The sequence below is a fragment of the Myxine glutinosa genome, chromosome 2 (genome assembly GCF_964187855.1).
Source record: "Myxine glutinosa chromosome 2, kmMyxGlut1.1, whole genome shotgun sequence".
Taxonomy (NCBI): domain Eukaryota; kingdom Metazoa; phylum Chordata; class Myxini; order Myxiniformes; family Myxinidae; genus Myxine; species Myxine glutinosa.
Window position 1 is genome coordinate 89355702 of NC_136262.1, and position 20594 is coordinate 89376295.

A 20594-nucleotide genomic window follows, 5' to 3' on the forward strand; every position below is an offset into this window, starting at 1 on the left:
TTTGGAAAACCAGGACAACGCCCCTAAGACCCCAATCTGATGGGATGGTGGAAAGGTTCAATCGAACATTGGTCCAACAACTGGCCTTGTTCACCACCACCCGTCAGGATGACTGGGACGAACATCTCCCATACTTATTGATGGCCTACCAAACTAGCCAGCACGGGGCCACCGCATGCAGTCCAGCGTTGCTTATGTATGGGCGGGAGTTGCGGGTTCCCACCGACTTGCTATGCGGTCCCGTGCCAGACACCACCGATACACCGCCGAGGGAGGGTTACACACGTCACCTGGAGGAAGGCATGGAGAGGGTCCATGCCTTCGCCCGCCGCCAGCTCCGGCTGGCGGGGGCCAAGATGAAGTGCAGGTACGACCACCGGAGCCAGGGGAGCCAGTACACTCCGGGGATGAAGATTTGGTTCTTTAATCCCCGGAGGCGGAAGGGTAGGTGCCCAAAACTCACCTCTCCCTGGCAAGGCCCGGGGGTCGTCCATTCGCAAGTCTGTGACGTGGTCGTTAAGATCAAAATGGGGCCACGAGCCCTCCCTCGGATCATCCATGCCGACCGTATAAGACCTTACACCGGCGAGCAGGCGCCCTCGTGGATTGCCTCGGCTTTAGATGACAAGGCAGGACCCAGTACCTCTTGTGAGGAGGGCTCATAGTGCCAGAGGACTGGGGGTGATAGTGAGAAATGCCCGACGTAGAGGGATGGTAAACTTACCATCCCTCACATCATACAGGGCACATGAGCATTAGTTTATGGGGTGGCTGTGCAAACTAGCCCGGGAGGGTTAGGATAAAATGATAGGGATTTAGAGTGACCATAGGTAACATGAGAGTTAAGTAGTGACATTGTACAGGTAGTAGGGGACGTAGGTAGATTAGCTGGTTGATAACGACGTGGGTTGTGCATAGAATAAGGGATGATGGGGGAAGCATTAAGTTAGAGGGGAAACCAGGTAGCCAGATGATGCAGTTGTGTTTGTGGTGAGAGTGATGAAATGAGGAATTGGTATGAAAGTGCACGGTAGTGCTGGTTATGAAATGAGGCAATGCTCGTGAACGATGTGTGTGTGTGAAAGTGAATGAGCAGAGCATTGTGGACATGTGAGTAATTGTGATTGTGCATTGAGTGAGGTGTATTGCATTGAATGAATGAGCCTGGGAGGAAAGGAGGGTGCAAGTGCCACCAGGTGTGCAGGTGACACCAGGTGTGTGGGCACAGGTGTGCAAGCGAAGCACAGGTGTATAGAGAATTGTTGTGTGGAATAGCTAGTATGGAGTAGATGGTCTGGAGTGAATGGAGCATGGAATAAATGGAGTATGGAATAGATGGAATGGAGTATGGAATGGATGGTGTGGAGTGAGTTGTGTGGAATATGTGGAGTGGAGTGGTTGGTGCGAAAGGAGTGGATGGGGAAGATGGACCCCATTCACGAGTACCCGGGGAGGGTAGTTTAAAAGTAGGTAGAGGGAGTAGGTAAATTGTGGTTGGATATTGGCATCTGTGGTGCGGGTAGTTGCACAGGAGTGTTGTGATTGGTACATGAGTAAAGTGGAATGGCTGGGCGTGTGGCCTGTTAGTGAGTGTGATTGGTTGAGCACTCCGCCGCTGTTAGTCTGTCGGCCAGGTGAGGCCGCAGGTAGGCTCTGGAAGCCAGTAGAGTTGTTCATTGGGGCCCGAGGATCCGGAGGACGGACCCGGGTAGCCCGATGCCAGAGAGGGCAGTAGGGGGTGAGAGCGCCAGAGGGCCTTCCCCAGATAGGTTAGGATAAGGAGCAGGTAAGCTCGGAGACAACTGCAGTGGCGGAGGTGTGCAGGTGAGCGGACCTGCTGGGAGCGCCACACGACCCAGCCCGGAAATTGTGCGAAGGCACAGGGTAAAGAATCGGGGGAGTGAGACCCCAAATTGGTGAGCGCCACAGATGGTCAGTGGGAATTGGTTTTTAGAACCGCATAGAGTAAAGTGGCCAATGGTTTGGCAGGGAAAGACCCTGGGTTGTGTAAAGAATGGTAATGTCATTTAGAAGATAGGTAGAATGAAATCCCTTCGCACCATATGCAGCCACTCACCAAGGTGAGATAGACTCCACACCATGATATTGAATTCGTAAATGTTTGGTTGGATTGGAAGACGCATCATGACGTAAGTGTGACATTGTGCTGTAATTCCATCTCTTCCTCCTTAGGAGGGATTGATGAGGAATTGGAATTGGGGGCAAATTTGGATTAGAGGGATTGGTAACCAATTTGGATTAGGGGAGATATGGGGAAGACGAGACAGAAGTGACGAATTTGTAAATGTGTAGAATTTTGTAAATACGGGGTAAGGGCAAGGGTAGGGTAGGTGACAAGGGGGGTGACGTACAGTAGGGACGAGCTTTCTCCGCTCGCTCCCATGCACACCTCACCTTGCATTACCTTGTATTAATGTGTACCCTTGCGACCTTGCCCCGATGCTTGCTGTGTCCTTCCTTCCCCACTCACGGCTTGTTCTTTTGGGTCCAGGGGGAGTGCGCAGGTAGCCGCAGTTGTGTGCCCGAACCGCCGCTGCACAGCCTGCCTGGATCGGTACACCACCTTATGGACCGCACGACTTGCGGCCTAGCACCACCATATGGACCACGGTTCAGTGGCTAAGCACCACACGTGTTGGGGCCTGGCCCCTCTGCTGGGACCGGCCATGATAGCCAGAGAAAAGCTTGCTTGCGAACCACGGTGAGGTGGCCCCTATGCCATACAGGTGGACCACCCTTAGTTGGCCCCTGTTGGCCATAAATAAAAATGGACGCATTGTGTGCCTTTTTATTATTACAAATAGGCAGCAAGCCACAAGAACGACAACATCAAGAAGCATCGGGCCAGCAGAGCAGGAGCTGAGAAGAGAGTCATCAGTTTGTTTATTATTGAAATGTGATGACATGTGTGAAATGAGCACTGGATGGTGCTTTTCGTGCTTTTTGGTGAATTGTAATGCTCTTGTGCTCGGGGGTGCACTGCAATATCAATTGTGCATCCCCGGGCATGTGGGTATGGTGTATCGGTACAGTGCAGTGCATGCTCCTTCCTCTTGCAACACATCTTTTTGTCTCCCAAAAGACAGGTGCTGGGTTTGCAGTGTACATAAATTAGTGTCTTGTAAATAATGCTCCCCACCGGCTAAATGTCTAGTTTGAAGACCATTCCGCAATTCGGTTATCCTGTGGGCGTGAGTCTGTTAGGTAGGATGCAACGTAGCAGGCGGGACATACTTAGTTGTTTTAAAACTGTCGCACTCAAGGGTAAGGTTAATAGTAGAGGGCTACTACACCTGAGTGTCACATTAAGTTAAAGTTCTTTCGGGCCGGGACGGCCCTGGAGGAGAGACGGGTGCTGTGTTACGGTTTTTAGAATCTTCACTTTGTAAATTTTAGTGAATGTTCCCTTATAAATGATCCCCTGTAAATATTCCCATTTTTGGTAAAGGTTAAAGATCGCACCCGAGTTAGTCCATGTACAACACGTAGAGCACCATAGGACCTCTCTGTAGTTATCTCATTATTATGTGTTTTAGTTAAGGATCTGTTCCCAATAGTTGAATCTGCGTTGCATTAATCAAATAAGATAGGCCCCTTCAATTTCCCCAACCATCTCCCCCTCTTCAAAGTGCAGTAGCAGTAGGACAGCGTTCGCTGCCCCTTGTCTTGGTTCGGTTGATGGCCCCAAGCCGCCATTGAACATGCGGTCTCAGGCCGAGGAAAAAGGGGGCGTGACACAAGAACAAGGTGTGGCACGTCAACTCACCATCAGAGGTGGAGCCAGCGAGCCCTGACCGGCCAACCAGGGCCGAGGTGAGCCGACCGGTAAACGTGTCATCGGAGCCGGGAGCTGGATACGAGAACGCGCAATAAAAGCAGCTGCGAGGGACTGCTTCAAGAGATGAGAGAGAGGAGAGATGAGTGCGAAGGTCCGAGGTGCAAGAGGAGAACACGCTGAATAGTAAGGCAGGAGAGTGGGTCCGTTGGCAACGACAATCTCGCCATATATTCACATTGTCAGACCGCGTGAAACTAATACGTGCAGCTGCCGCCAGGTTTCGCCTCAAGCCCGGAGCGTGGACTGGAGCGGACCTCGACGCTGTGCATTTGCCCGGACCTTCCTGCCCTGCCATCGGCTTGGACCTTCTCCCCCTTACAGCCATTCCTTCCTGCCATTCCCTATCCGTGTAAGTCTGTTTGTTTGTCTGGGGTATAATATAAGACTGTTTTAAGGCTGCCCTGTGTAACTGCTTCTTCCTCTCCTTGTAAATGCCCTTCTTTCGTTTCCTCTTCATTTCATGTACATAATTAATAAATATCTGTTCTTCCTTCACTTTGGTTTCTTCTTCCCCCGATCGCTTTAGTCCCTTCCAAATTGAGTACCTGTGGCACTATTCGGCCAACCGCTATAGTCGGGTTTAGTCTTTTGTTAACGGCTCGAGCTGCGGGTTGCTAAACCGCTCGGCAATCTTCCATCTTGTCCGTGGCTCGGGCAGAAGTAGCGCCCTGCTTTGCGGCGAGGTTGGCGAAGGTATCTGGGACTCCATTGACCAGTCACCCTGGTCAACCTCAACCCCGCAAAGGAGCGTGATACCTTCTAGGACTCGGACGGCCAGTGTGATAGACGAGGGGATTAAACCCCCCTCGGTAAGGGGAGTGCCGAAACCGAGATCCATAACAATAGCTTCATCACATACGAGGTGTCTCACCTGGGTTCAGATCGTGACCCGGATATAAACTCACTGTGGTGTTTGACATGGACACCAGAGTGTGAAATCCCCGATTCATGTACTCCAGGAAATCCCCGATGGGAAATCCCCGATGTAGTAGGAAATCCCCGAGGCATCAATGTATGCACTATCCGTCGGAAGGACATCAAGAAGAAGGAGCACCGGTCGTCAGTGGACGTTAAAGATCCGATGGTGTCTGCCTTTCGCAAAGAGTCCGCAAGTTATCACAAATGACAAATTCCTGCCACACACAAACGGCAGGCCTGGCTATATGGTTCCAGAAAAACTTGGAGCAGAAAAGTTTCTCCCAACCAACCTCACCAATTGGGAAGAATTGGGGCCTTTATAAAAGAAGAGAATAGCTTCGTCTCCGAAGAGGTCGAGCAGATTTCATTAAATAAAGAAATACGGAAACCGAGTAAACTCTGCAAAGAAGTTGGATGTTGGTAAGCCAGCAGGCCACAACTTGTTACATGGGATGTTTTCGCATGTGACCCAAAAGATGATGCTTCAGTCGAAATCCCATGCCACACAGCGCACATGTGAATGGCCGTTCATTTGTGTGTGTGCGCCGGTGTACTGTCAAGTTGGACGCTTGCGAGAATCGCTTTCCGCAATCTGCACAAGCAAACGGTCGCTCACCGGTGTGCTTGCGATGATGGATACGAAGGTGCGATCGGCTCGGGAAGGCCTGTCCACAAGCGGTGCAGGTGAAGCGACGTTGTGAGTGGGTCACGGTCCTCGTTATGGTTGCGGGCTGGAGTACAGGAAGTGGTTGTGGCGCAGCATGGAGAGGTTGAGATGCACAACTGAGAGGTTGAGATGATGTCTTTGTAATGATATCCGTTGCTGTCGTCTTTTCCCAATGCTGTTGACTTTCATATTGTTCCAAGGCCCAGGTTGTGTTGGGAAGACTTTCAAAGGATGGTGATGGTACCTGGGAGGTGAGGAAGTGTGAGTTTTCATGCTTCAGTGAGTTGTTGACCATGGAAACTGAAACACATCAAGGGAGCTAAATTTAGAATAGATAGGACAATGAAAGATATATATTAAATAAAACTCTCGTGCACAACAACAACAACACACAACATGCATTTTAAGGCCATTTTCCCTGCTAGAGCGGGGGTTAGCCTTGCGGTCCCCATGACAATCTTCTCCATTTTGCCCGATTTTCTGCATCTCTCCTTGTTAACCCCCTTGCCCGCATTTCTTCTTCCACCATCTTTAGCCAAGTCTTTCTCGGTCTTCCCCATCCTCTACTTCCTTCGACATTCATTTCCATCACTCTTCTCAACCAGTCACTTTCATCCTTCCTCAACACATGACCAAACCATCTCAACCTGTTTCTCTTCACAGCATCAATCACAGGCTCTATTCCCATCATCTTTCACAATTCATCATTTGTCTTCCTCTCTCTCAACGATACTCCACACATCCACCGAACCATTCACATTTCCACCCTTTCCAGCCTTCGTTGCTGCTCTATGTTCATTACCCATGTCTCGCTCCCATAAATCATAACACTTCTCACACATGCAGCATACACCTTTCCCTTCAGCTTCAACGACACTCCCCTCCTCATCAGCACGCCACTCAGTTCCCGAAACTTCTTCCATGCACATCTCACTCCAGCAACCGTTGCCGAGTCTGATCCACCTTCTCCATTCAGCATGTCTCCGAGGTAGAAAAATGTTTTCACACCTTCCAGCTTCATGCCGTCTCCAAGATCCAACTCAACATTTCCTCCATGTGCAGATCCCTCTGTGCACACCTTACATTTGAATGTAGCTGCCACACTGGTTAATGACCCTCTCAGACCACTACATTTTTGATGAACCCACTCAGCGCACATTGTACATTGAATTGAGTTCACTCCGACACCCTTCCTGCACACAGCACACGGCCACTTCCCAGTTCTTTCCACCTCACCACATGCTTTACCACTTGCCATCACCTTCGTCTTTCCGATATTCACCTTCAGACCTTTTGTCTCCATATATTCCTTCCACTTGTTCATCTTTTCCTTCAGTCCATCCATACTTTCCACAATCAACACCAGATCATCTGCACAGAACAACTCCCACGGTAAACCCTCCTTTACGTTCTGAGCCAGCACCTCAATCACAGCTACAAATAGTAGTGGACTTAGTACCGACCCCTGATGCACTCCCACCTTCACCTCAAACTCAACGCTGTTCCCGTCCTTCGTCCTTACAGCTGTGCACGCTCTTTTGTACATTGCCATCACTACTCTGATCAACCATTCCTCCACTCCTAACTTACTCAATGCCCATGTCAGTACTTCGCGTGGAACCCTATCGAATGCTTTCTCCAGATCAACAAACCCAAGAAACAACTTCTTCCTCTTCTCCATGTGCTTCTCCTGCAACTGCCTTACAATAAAAAGCGCGTCTGTCGTTCCTCTTCCTGGCATAAATCCAAACTGCATTTCGTCGATCTTCACTTTCTTCCTTATCCTCCTCTCCAACACCTTTTCCAATACCTTCATTCCATGCTCCAATAACTTTATCGCTCGATACGAGCCACAGTCCAGAGGGTCACCTTTCCCCTTGTATAGAGGGACGAGGGTACTCAGTTCCCAATCCACTGGAATGCGGCCTTCTTTCACCACCAGATTACAGATCTCTGTCATTCTCTTCACACCCCAACTTCCTGTTGCCTTCAATATATCTCCCACAACTCCCGTCGGCCCTCCCGCTTTTCCACTCTTCATTGCTTTTATCGCTTCCTCAACTTCCTTCTCAGTTATCTTCTCTGCCGGTCCTAAAACTGGGTTACTCTCTATGTTGCCATCCCATTCATTCTCTGTATTCAGCAGCATTTCCATATATCTCTTCCATCTTCCTTTAATTCCATCTGGGTCCACAACGAGTTGTCCCACTTCATCCTTCAAGCAACTCACCCCCATCACATCACACCTCACTTTCGCTATCTGCTTTGCAATCCTGAATACCGCTCTCTGACCCTCTTCCGAATACAAGCGTTCTCCGAACATTTTCCTACATGCCTCCTGCTCCTTTGCTACCTCTTTCTTTGCAGCCTTATAACTTTCATGCCCTGCTTTTTCTGCCCCCGTACCCTTCGCCTTCTGCCACTCCTTGAACTTCTTCCTCTTCTCGTCAATCCTCTTTCCAACTTCATCATCCCACCACCATGTTTCCGAGTGCCTCGGTGGTCCTTTTGTCCATCCACATACCTCACCAACGGCTCCCAACAGACTATCTTTCATTGACATCCAACCACTTTCAAGCTCAACCACATCATCCTCGACCATACTCAGCCTCTCTTTTAATGCCTCCCTTACTGTCACCTCTTTCAACCTCCACACCTTCATTCTTGGTTGGTACTTTACCCGCCGAGCTCTCCTCGCACCTTTCACCCTTATGTCGCAGACAACCAAGTGGTGCTGTGAAACAGCCTCCTCCCCTGATGCACTCAGGCGCATCACCTTTGTGTCCCGGAGGTGCCCCCTATCTCGCCTACGCACCATCAGGTAGTCAATGGTTGTCGTCGACCCACCTGACGTGTATGTAACAAGCTTATTATCCTCTTTCTGGAACTGAGTATTACAAATCAACAAATCAGCTCCATCAGCAAACTCCAAAATCCTTTCACCTTCTCCATTTCTCACACCATATCCGTAACCCCCATGAACTCCCTCAAAACCATCCATACTCCTTCCCACATGTCCATTTAGGTCTCCTCCTACCACAACAACTTCCTCATCTTTCACGTTTTCCATCAGCTTATCTATCGCACACCAGAACTTGGCCTTTTCTTCATCGCTCCGACCAACCTGCGGAGCATATCCCGAGATGACGTTCACCAAGAGCTTTCCAATCATCATTTTCACCATCATCAACCTTTCACTCACTCTCGTCACACTCACCACACTGTCTACAAACTCCTCAGAAAGCAGGACACCAACGCCATGCACGCCCTCTGGGCACCCTTGCCACACAAACTTGTATTTCTGTCCCTGCCTACCCTTCACCACTCTCACACCACTTCCCTTCCATCTCGTTTCTTGCACACAACATATGTTCACTCTTCTTCTGGCCAATACTTCCACCACTTCTCCTGATCTCCCTGTCATTGTCCCTGCATTCCATGTCCCAAACCTCAGAAACCGATCTCCACTTCGGGCATCAGACGTTTCGTCGTCATAAATGGAGTGATTTCCACCCTTGCTTTGATCGGGTTCTCCACCTTGAGTTTTGACGAGAGGGAGTGGGGTCCCCCATGGGGTACTTCGGGCTGTACCCTGTCCATATGCAGTTGAAATTGTCATGGTTCTCTTTTTGAGGCAATGTTTTTATGGCCGGATGCCCTTCCTGACACCAACCGTTTTTTTAGTCGCCTCTTACGACACACAGGGATACGGTGTACCTATTCTAAACCGGGGTACACACCGGGGACAGTAAATCATATACCCACCTTCTCACAAATGAAGGCTACCTCGACCCAAGCAAGTTTTGAGCGATACGATGCTAACCGTGACAAGTCCGACAGGATGGTGCAGACACCCACACACACTTGCCTCTGAGCTGTCTAGTTTGGGTTCAGTTATTGTCCCGACTAAAAACTGTTGGATCGTGGTCCGCAGGTAGGTGCAGATTGTGGAAAGCGATTCTCGCAAGCATCGAAAAGCACAGACACCATCACTCGGTAGATGTTAAGATGGGTACCCGTTTGTTAGCATATTTGATGTTAGCAAAATCCCATGGTGTCATTCACAAAGTGTAGGCGAGGTATTCCCAGCATGCTGGCCAAATTCCAGGCCTAAGCTGGAATGAGCAAGTGGTATAGTCTTCTCAGATATTCCTTGACACAAAGTTATACTGCTTCCTATGTCAGTGTGATTTGTTGTGCAGGTAGCAGCTCCTACACTGCAAACAAATTCACACTTCCTGGTGATGGGTTGTCATACGTGAATGGCCATCTTCGGGTATTAAGAGTAACAATAACCTCACCTCCTGGAAGGCAAATCCAACGGAAGGAAATCTCATTTCCTTTCACAAAGCCCGGAACAAGTGTGTGTCTTCCTTTTCCTCAGGAGTGCCAGGAAGCACTATCTCTCCACACTCAAGATTGAACTCTCAAACCTGTCTCCTTCCTCCAAATCCTGGTGGCGTCTGGTCAAATCCGTTTCTGGTGTTTGTTCCCCCTTCCATCCCCTCCTTCACTTCAAATGGCTACACAGCTGACACAGCACATGAAAAAGCTGAATGCCTCAACTCTGTTTTTGCCTCAAAATCTTGTGTCCCAAACCCATCTATCTCTGTACCCACCTTACCGAGTCGAACCCAGCTGCTCCTGGACTCTGTGTCCTTCTCTCCTGACAAGGTGGAGAAGTTTCTGTCAAACCTCGACTCGGATTCTGCAACTGGACCAGACGGCATCAGCCCACGGGTCCTAAAATCCTGCTCTGCCGCTCTTTCACTCCCTCTCTCTGTTCTCTTCACCGTCTCTTTTGCTCAAGGTCATCTGCCATCAGCTTGGAAATCAGCCAACATTACCACTTTACACAAAAAGGCGCAAAAACAGATCCTTGCAACTTCAGACCAATCAGCCTTCTCTCAATTATCAGCAAAGTCAGGGAATCCATCATTGCTTCGAATATCAAATTTTTCCTCTTCTCCAATGCCTTGATTTCTGACAATCAATTTGGTTTCAGACCAGGTGACTCTACTCTGGACATACTGCTTCTGCTGGCTGTCTCAGCAATGGATGGAGGTCCTCAATGCCAAACAGGAAATTAGAGCTGTCTCACTTGACATATCACGTGCCTTCGATACGGTCTGGCACACCGCTCTGCTCACCAAGCTCTCCTCCAATGACCTATGCTATCCTTGGAAATCTCCACGCATGGCTTGTGGACTTCCTCTCTTGTCGTAGTCAACGTGTGGCCCTGGATGGGTTTCTCTCATCTCCCCTTCCTGTTCAGGCTGGAGTTCCTCAAGGCAGTGTTCTGGGCCCTGTGCTTTTTCTGGTCTTCATCAATGATCTCTCCGACTCTCTTGAAAATCCTCTCTATCTCTTTGCTGATGACTCCACTCTCTGCCGCTCCATACCTCATCCCTCAGATCGGCAGTCTGCAGCCTCCTCACTCTCTGCAGACCTGGACAAAATCACAGACTGGTCAACCAAGTGGAACATGTCTTTCAATCCTGACAAATCTCACACTCTCACTATGTCTCTCCGAAAAGACCAACTGGACAACCCTCCCATCTACTTTCTGAACAATCCTCTCCAAGAAGTTCTGTCACTCAAGCTTTTGGGTCTCACTATCTGCCATGATCTTTCCTGGGAAAACCACATTTCCAATCTGGCCTCCAAAGCCAGTCGCCGACTGGGTATCCTCCGTCGTGCGAAGTCCTTCCTTGGCACAACTCAGGTCCTCACCACATACAAGGCTTTCATCCGCAGCTCAATGGAATACTGCTCTCCCCTCTGGGCTGGTGCTCCTGCCTCACACCTAGCTCATCTTCACGCTGTTGAAAGCAAAGCTTTCAGGATCATTGGAATCTCCCGCGATGAAGATAACTCCGAGGGCCTTTCAATCACTCACCACAGGCAGGTCGGTGGTCTTTCTGTCTTCTACCGACTCCTATCTGGCCTAACTCCCCTCGCTCTATCTGTGTTCTGTCCCCTCAAATATTCCTACAGGTCGCACAAGATCTGCCAGAAACCCTCTTCTTGTGAAATTGCCAAAATCAAGACTCTCTGCTCACCTTCGCTTCTTCATTCCTCTTTACTCCCGCCTCTGGAACAAAGTCCCTCACTCTCTTCAATCCCACTCCTCCCTCCAGGTCTTTAAAACAGCTGTTCACCACCATCTTTTATCCTCCCCCATCCAAAACCTTGATCTCTTCTACCCCCGTTAATTCACCCCAGATCCATTTTTTTTGAAATCCTGACTGCTTTCCTTCCTGGAAGTTCTAGCAGTGTCCATGTGTTTTATACCTTTCCCACCACCCCCCCCCCCCCCCCCAAGCCTTCCCATGCCTCCTCCCCACAAGCCCTCTCCCTCCCACGGATCTTCCGTTGTCCCTGTTCTCTGCTGTTGTACTTGTATGCTTCCCTCTCTCTCTCCCCATCTTGTCTCCGGCTCCCTTTATTGTATGTTTTGTGTGCCCGTTATATTTTTATTTTTGTGATTAATGTTAGCTCTTACACGAGCCTCGATCTTGTATACAAATCAAACAAAAAAAAAAAACACACAACTGTGAAAAAAACTTATAAAGCTAGAAAGGCCTTCTTATTTGGTTGCCATCTACATGTTGGCCTGTGCGCATTGTGGTCAACCAGACATTTGGAAGGACCTCATTCTGGATTTCTATAAATGATGCATCCTCAACCAAATATTCCACTTCAGCAAGCGGTGAATATGACATGACAAATGTGATGAAACTTTAAAGAAGAACAGCACTGTAAATATTAAACATTCCAGACATTTGGGGCTGAAGTTATGCTCTGATTACAGACAGATTTTTGCCTTTGAAAATAAGACCAACAGCTTAAGGCTGACATACCTGCATATGAGTCTGTGGGCTCAGGTTTAACTGAAGGGTCTTCTCCATCAATGCTGTTATCTTCCAAATGTCCATTGGCCGTGACTTCAACAGGTTGTATGGGTGAATCACCTAGTTCTGAAAACTGCTGAATGCAAGAAGTCTCTGTGTGGGGACAAGCCGGTGCTGGAGGCAGGAAGCCAGGAGTAAGCTCCGAGAAGCGTTGTGCTGATAACAGGAGTTCTTCACTCAGGCCACGCAGAGTAGCCATGATAGCATCAAGAAGGGCAAGTGAGAGAGGCTTCGCAACCCCAGAACAAGCTGAAGGTTCTTCTGTGTGACTTGTAGAACACGGAGGGGAAGGAAAAAGACTACGGACAAGGCGACGCAGCACAGCGTAGAAAGCAAAAGGTAGACGCTCACGTGCAATAGCCATCAGCTCTTGCTGCACCTGAGGGTATCACATCATTCAGAAATAAGAAGTGCTCGAGGGTGGTAATACATTTCCGGGATTGGAAGAAGTGTACAAATGCAAAAAAAAAAAAAAAAATCAGGAAAACTGTAAGCCGAGACGGTCAGCACCTGAGTGTCCTCGGAGCAGGCGAGTAGCGCTTCATAGTCACGGATGCCCAGCTCTTGCGCCATTGCCTGAGCAAAAGTAGCCTGGCCTCCTTTGGCTGCCATCCAGCCCGCAAAATCTCCTCGAGGATCAGGAATCACACAGCAGTCTGCCATCGCCACTAGGTAAAGGAGATGGTGAAGGATTGATCAAAAACTTCATCTAACTGTTTCTCTTAATAATCGTTTCATTTAATTAGTTATTAGTTACAATGGTTTTCGATTCTTTTTTTTAAGCAGTAATTAAACAATAGTAGATTATTAGAAATAAGTGAATTTATCCTCACTAGTTCACTTGAAATAAGTAAAGATTGTTTCCTCAATAAGATGTCCATCTAGTTAGGAATAAAGATAATACATGTTAAAGCAGATGTAGGAAAAGCCATGCTGCCAATATCCACCAATACCAGAACACACACACACACACACACACACACACACACACACACACACACACACACACACACACACACACACACACACACACACACACACATATATACACACACACATGTATACATACTTGCTTACAGAAATGGTGAATGCCAAACCATTGACCAATAAATTCCACATTTCTGTGCCACCTTCAGTCGAACGTCAGGCATGGACAGCCAGTTCATGAAGAACTTGGGCAAAAAAACAAAAAAACCACTGCAGCTGAATGTTTCTATATGTGGTCAATGGCGAAACTGTAAATGGCGAATCCACGAATGTCACGGGTGGAAATCCTCATCAAAGCCTCATTCTCCTTTAAACTCATTCTCTCTATATTTTCATTCAAAACAGCATCATTACAATCACAAATTAATACTATACCATTTATGTAACAAAATACAATGTTACCAACATGTGTGAGGTAAACTATTATAGACACCATTCTCATGTGATAACCAATACAGACTAATCTGCCAGAGAGCAAGGGCGGATACGCAACAGCTCGTATGGATAGGAAATCATAATAGTATTGAGAAATTTATGAAACTTGCCACCCACCTTAGAATGGTTAAAAGCAGCGTAGTTCGGGGGGGGGGGGGGGGGGGGAACTCAAAATCACGATTGTATAGAAATATCAAACCAGGGAATGTTTCTGCTGAACTATTGTGTTTGTGTTTAACTATTGTGTTTTAACACTATTGTGTTTAAATATTGTGTTTATTTAAATATAAATATAAATATAAATTAAATATAAATTATAAATATAAATATAAATATAAATTAACTATAAATATAATTAACTATTAAATATAATTTTAAATATAAATAATAACACTATTGTGTTTAAATTCGTTTCGGGAGCAATTTTGTGCGGGTGGAAACTCAAAATCATAATTTTATTGAGGAATTTGTGAAACCTCCAACCTGCATTACGACACCCGCTGGGACCCCAAAAGGTTCCACAGAAGGTTTGGCCGGGATAGCCCCAAAACTGAGGGTGCAGTTCAGGGACAGATGGACGGACACTCATGCTTTATTATATGTCGGAGCAAAATACATGGCGTGACCATGTCGGAGTTGCTGCTTCGGAGATGTCCGAGTGAAAATGAAATATGTGGTTGAAGCGTGCTAAATCATACACAGGGTTACCGTTATTTATTTGATCTATGCACCAATAATTTAGCACGCTTATCACTTCCATAATAATTAGTTATGCTGGAGGCATGTCCGCAATTGTCCTTTCCATTGGAATTCGACTCGAGAGATGAAAGGAAATGCAAATTTAATTGATAAACTCCTAACTCGGGGTACAAATACAACTTTTTGTGGGTGGTAACATAGGCTATGTGGCCGAGGCCTCACGCAGGGGTGGAGCCACCTGGTGGTGGTTGCAGAGAGTATTACAATTTCCTTTTTTTACCTGGACAACGCTAAGGATAAAGCACTCTTCGCATAGGTAAATTTATCCTCTTCCCTTCCCCCTCCTCTCTCTCTTTCGCCTCCAGTTCCCACCCCTCCTCTCCATATTTGAGGGCATGTACAGAGGAGATCTAGATGGTGAAAAGGCTTTGGATTGGCGGCATGTGGGCTGCATGCACTAATTTTGTGCTTCAGAGCTGTTTCGATCTCGCTCTCACCGGCACCGCACTGTGGTGCTGTGTGTGTGTGCTGTGGGGCTCTACCACCTGTACTCGGTGAGGAACTGTGTGCACCATGGACATCCTCTAGGCTCTCCTACTTGTACCAATGAGACCATATTGATATGCAAGCAGTGGACAGCCTCAGGGTTTTCCTGCCTGCATCTACAGTCACCATCAGCACAGTGGTTCTTCACGTATCCTCAGCTGACATCTTTCTAACTCTTGCTCCCATGTCCTTCCGCTCACAACATCCTCTTCTCAGGCTTGACCCCTGGAGTTATTTCTTCCCCTATTAATCCTTCCTTCCCATTGGAATTTTTCCCACCTTGTTCTCAAGCTTCCCCTACTGGCCCATAGTATCATGCAGGGCTCTGCCACAATAAAATGAACACCCTTAACAGCAAATAAACGTTATTTTACAAATCTGTGATGTGAATACATCTCCTTGCAGGAAATGTGTTCCACATTGCAAAATGCGTTGCTGGTTTTGTGGTAAGAGGGGTTTTTTGTAGACCAAGAAGGCATTTTATATACCAGCAGAGCATTTTGCAGTGTGGAACATATTTGCTTCAGTGAGATGGTGACCTTGGTGATTTTCAAAATACAGTGCATTCAGAAAGTATTCAGACCCCTTCACTTTTTTCACATTTTGTTATGTTGCAACCTTATGCTGAAATCATTTAAATTCATTTTTTCCCTCATCAATCTACACTCAATACCCCATAATGACAAAGAGAAAACAGGATTTTAGAAAGTTTTGCAAATTTATTAAAAATAAAAAAATGAAATATCACATTGACATAAGTATTCAGACCCTTTGCTATGACACTTGAAATTTAGCTCAGGTGCCTCCCATTTCTCTTGATCATCTTTGAGATGTTTCTACACCTTGATTGGAGTCCACCTGTGGTAAATTCAATTGATTGGACATGATTTGGAAAGGCACACACCTGTCTATATAAGGTCTCACAGCTGACAATGCATATCGGAGCACAAATCAAGCCATGAGGTCGAAGGAACTGCCTGCAGAGCTCAGAGACAGGATTGTGTCGAGGCACAGATCTGGGGAAGCCTACAAAAAAATTTCTGCTGCATTGAACGTTCCCAAGAGCACAGTGGCCTCCATAATTCTTAAATGGAAGAAGTTTGGAACAACCAGGACTCTTCCTGGAGCTGGCCGCCCGGCCAAACTGAGCAATCGGGGGAGAAGGGCCTTGGTATTGGAGGTGACCAAGAACCCGATGGTCACTCTGGTTGAGCTCCAGAGATCCTGTGTGGAGATGGGAGAAACTTCCAGAAGGACAACCATCACTGCAATACTCCACCGATCTGGGTTTTATGGCAGAGTGGCCAGACGGAAGCCTCTCCTCAGTGAAAGACACATGAAAGCCCGCTTGGAGTTTGCAAAAAAGCACCTAAAGGACTCTCAGACTGTGAGAAACAAGATTCTGTGGGCTTTGTAATAAGTTTGTAATAGTTTGTAATAAGTTTGTAATAATAAGTAATAAGACACAAGTTTGTAATAAGTATGGCTTCCACATAGGCCATGCACGACATGCTTCTATGGGTTTTTGTGAATTGCTAGTTAAAAATTATCTGAGGTCGGGTCAGCTGACAGGTCATGTGGGGATAAGAATATTGTGAAACAGATACGTATTTGGAACACGTATAAATTGATTTCAAGTAATCCCCATCCTTATTGGATGGAAACTGTATTTCAGGGACTCATACCCCAATGTGCAATGGCCTATAATGTTCACAAAATCGGTGCATTTCCCAGCAGTGATACAGTCAAACATTTACTGATTCCAAGCATGGTAAGGTCTATTATACATACGTTGTATTTATATAATACAGTAGTCTGGTCGGATGGTGTAAAGGTAACGCACTTACCTTGCTTTGAAATCCGAGTTTGATTCTTGACCCGACTATAGACCGTCAGATGGGTGCTTTGCAGGCAGGACCGGGACGATGTGACACATCGGTGCGCTCACAGTCCCTCAGGTGGACGTCAACCTGAGGGCACCGACTGCTCGTACGAGATGTTGGATTTTAAAGGATCCCACGATGTCTTTCGTAAAGGGTAGTTGAGTTATCACCGGCTCCCTGAAACAAATCACGAGGTCCAACACCTTCAAACGCCCGGCCTGGTAAGAGAGTTCGTGGCACGAAAGAGTTCGATCAAAACCTTTCCCTGGTCACCCCACAAGGTAGGAACAATTGGGTTGTTAAATAAGATATGTCTATATTGTAATTTCTATAGATACAGTCGTGGCCAAAAATATTGGCACACTTGCACTTTTTTCAAACAACTCACAATTTTCTCTAAAAATAAGTTGAAATTGACAAAAGTAAAGTATCAAAGTATTGAAATCTCCCCAATTCTTTATTTCACTGTTAATATTACAGAACCTTTGTTTTTTATTCAGAACTTAATATATCCTTTTAAATCAGAAAATAAAAATAAATGGCATTGACAAAATTATTGACACCCTAGACTTAATATTTGGTAGCACATCCTTTGGACAAAATAACTGCAGTCAAGTGCTTCCTGTAGCCATGAATGAGCTTCCTGCACCTCTCTACTGGCAGTTTGGCCCACTCTTCTTGTGCAAACTGCTCCAGTTCTCCCAGATTTGAAGGGTGCCTTCTCCCAACTGCTGTTTTCAGATCTCCCCACAGGTGAATTGTAAGATTACCAAGATTACTAAGATCACTAAGATTCAAGATAAGATTACTTCACCTGGGTCATTGTCCTGCTGCAAGACCCTTGACCTTCGACGGAGACCAAGCTTTCTGACACTGGGTTGAACATTGCACTCCAAAATGGCTTAGTAATCTCCTGATTTCATGATGCCACGCACACATTCAAGGTACTTGGTGCCACAGGCAGCACAGCAACCGCAAAAGATCACTGAATCCTCCTCCATGTTTGATTGTAGGGAAGGTGTTCTTTTCTTTGAAGGCTTCATTTTGTTTTCTGTAAACATAGAGATGATGTGCTTTACCAAAAAGCTCTAATTTGGTCTCATCTGTCCACAGGACATTTTCCCAGAAGGATTTTGGCTTGTTCAGGTGTGTTTTGTCAAACTCCAGTTGGGCTTTCTTATGTCTCTCTTAGCAGTGGGGTCCTCCTGGGTCTCCTACCATAGAACCCCCTTTCATTGAGTTGGTGACGGATGGCGTGAGTTGAAACTGTCGTACCTTGTGTCTGAAGGTCAGCTTGAATCTGTTTGGCAGTTGATCGAGGTGCTTTCTCCACCATTCAAACAATCCTTCACTTGAATCTTCGATCAAGTTTTCTCTTGCGGCCACGTCCAGGGAGGTTGGTTACAGTGCCATGGGCCTTAAACTTCCTGATAACATTGCGTATGGTGGACACAGGAACATCAAGGTCTCTGGAGATGGACACGTAGCCTTGAGATTGTCCATGTTTGGCTACAATTCTGTGTCTGACCTCCTCAGACAATTCTTTGGTTTTCTTTCTTTTGTCCCTGCTCATTATGGTACACACAGTGACACAAAACAGCAGAATGACTCCTTTTCTCCATTCAAACTGGTTGAATGAGTTATTTTTGATCACAGGTGAGTTCAATTCCAAAATAAAGGAGAATCACCTGCTTGAAATCTAATTATTTATAACAACTTCTAAAAGGTGGCAATAATATTGTCCGGGCCATTTTAGGATTTCTGTGTGGAATAACCTAGGATTTAGTAATTTTTTCAGCTTTTTTTGTTTTGTTCCACTGCAAATCAAAGAAATACATATGTGGATACCAAAATATTTTTTTAATTTCAACAATTTTCTGGAAGAAATGGTGCATTATTTGAAAAAAGTGCAAGGGTGCCAATATTTTTTGCCATGACTATATTTTTTGACAGCAATACTGGTGGATTATATCAAATTATTTGTATATCATATTCATTTAACCAGCAAAAACACCATGAGAACGACCAATCAGAATCTCAGACACAAGGTCATAATTACATTTTTCGTAAGGTTTTTTTTGGGGGGGGGGGAGGGGGAGGAGGAGGAAGGTCACAAGGGGTGTTTGCCCCCCATATGGAATTATAAGAAAAATAAAGTTTTACATTTTGTAGCTTGTTCAATCCCCTTGGGTGCTTGCACAAATGACAGGTCATTATAACTTAATATGGGGCAGCTGTTTTGTGGACATAATCCACCTTGTGTACTATGGCCAAGCACCGAGAAGGCTCCAACCCTGTTGCCTCCTAACCCCCACTCCTGTTGATGCCTAACCCCCCAACCCTGTTGCTGCTTAGCCCCCAACCCTGTTTCCCCCTAGCCCCCAACCCTGTTGCTGCCTAGCCCTCAACCCTGTTGCCCTCTAACCACCAACCCTGTTTCCCCCTAACCACCAACCCTGTTTCCCCCTAGCCACCAACCCTGTTTCCCCCTAGCCACCAACCCTGTTTCCCCCTAGCCACCAACCCTGTTTCCCCCTAGCCACAAACCCTGTTTCCCCCTAGCCACCAACCCTGTTGCCCTCTAACCCCCAACCCTGTTGCCCCATAACCCCCAAACCCTGTTGCCCTCCAACCACCAACCCTGTTGCCCTCTAACCACCAACCCTGTTTCCCCCTAGCCACCAACCCTGTTGCCCTCCAACCACCAACCCTGTTGCCCTCTAACCACCAACCCTGTTTTCCCCTAACCCCCAACGCTGTTGCCCCATAACCCCCAAACCCTGTTGCCCTCCAACCACCAACCCTGTTGCCCTCTAACCCCCAACCCTGTTTTCCCCTAACCCCCAAACCATGTTGCCCCCTAACCCCAAACCCTGTCCCTGTTGCGCCCCAACTCCCCACTCCCTATCGTGACACCCCTGCTAGCGCATTTAATCCTCAATTTCGATATCAATGCTTTGGGTCCCTTTTAATCTTTCGAGATGTTTCACCAGAATCTGTGGGATGTGATGTGATGTGATGTGATATATATAAATACGGATCATGCAACTCAATGTTTAAGCAGAAAAAACACGAGACCAGCATGGTAAGCGGAACGTGAACATCAAACAACGGATGAAGGAATGAATTTTTTTGCTCGCCATTGTCATGCTCTCCACAGAACACGAAGCGCTCTCGCTCGGGTAGGACAAACATCTACGTAAAAATACGAGGGAGAAACCGAGGTTTTCATCGTGTGATAAAACCGCGCAAACGAAAATGTAGTTTTAAGGACCGACGCAGGACGTGCACCAATGTTTATATTTTGAGGCGTTATGCCTCAGGAAGTGAAATCGAAAGTTACCTCGATTGTCTCAGCTGGGAGATCACGTGGAAAAAGGAGTCACTTCATTGGCTCGTTCTTTTAACATCATAAGTAACATGACCACCGATTGGCGAATGGTTTCTTCGAGTTCGGAATGGTGGAAGGTAACCCAGTGCCTCCAGTTAATACGAAAATGTTAAACGAACCTTGTATATTAAATGTTTATCGGTGACAGCACAATTAATAATGACGATTAACGAAGTTAATAATTTTGATGGAATGCAGTGCAGAATAAAAAAAAATTCTTATTTTTCGTTATTTTGGTTAATCGTTTTTTTGTTATTAAATTTTTGATGGTTTTTATTTATTACGTTTTATGCTT

General features: G+C 46.6%; 1 protein-coding gene across 4 annotated transcripts; it reads right to left on the minus strand.

The window, feature by feature from the left end:
- Positions 1–2887: 2887 nt before the first annotated feature.
- LOC137421600 (uncharacterized) lies at positions 2888–20363 on the minus strand. 4 transcript variants are annotated; one of them, XM_078771210.1, is made up of 5 exons: positions 20252–20363; positions 16873–17126; positions 12869–13026; positions 12308–12737; positions 2888–5744 (listed from the first exon to the last, which is right to left on the minus strand). In XM_078771210.1, the coding sequence occupies exons 3-5, from the start codon at positions 13019–13021 to the stop codon at positions 5221–5223; spliced, it is 1107 nt and encodes a 368-aa protein (XP_078627336.1). In that variant the 5' UTR covers positions 13022–13026; positions 16873–17126; positions 20252–20363; the 3' UTR covers positions 2888–5220. The 4 variants fall into 4 exon arrangements, with proteins under 4 accessions (XP_078627336.1, XP_067963914.1, XP_078627335.1 ...); XM_068107813.2 differs by having other exon boundaries at positions 16873–17085; positions 20252–20319; XM_078771209.1 differs by lacking the exon at positions 20252–20363 and adding an exon at positions 20049–20229.
- Positions 20364–20594: the final 231 nt, after the last annotated feature.

Excerpts from the sequence above, each read along its gene's own strand:
- LOC137421600 (XM_078771210.1), bottom strand. The coding sequence starts at position 13,021 with ATGGCAGACTGCTGTGTGATTCCTGATCCTCGAGGAGATTTTGCGGGC. Across the intron at positions 12,738-12,868 it reads CCTGCTCCGAGGACACTCAG|GTGCAGCAAGAGCTGATGGC; the intron begins GTGCTGACCGTC and ends TGATACCCTCAG. Across the intron at positions 5,745-12,307 it reads GCCCACAGACTCATATGCAG|TTTCCATGGTCAACAACTCA; the intron begins GTATGTCAGCCT and ends GATGTGTTTCAG.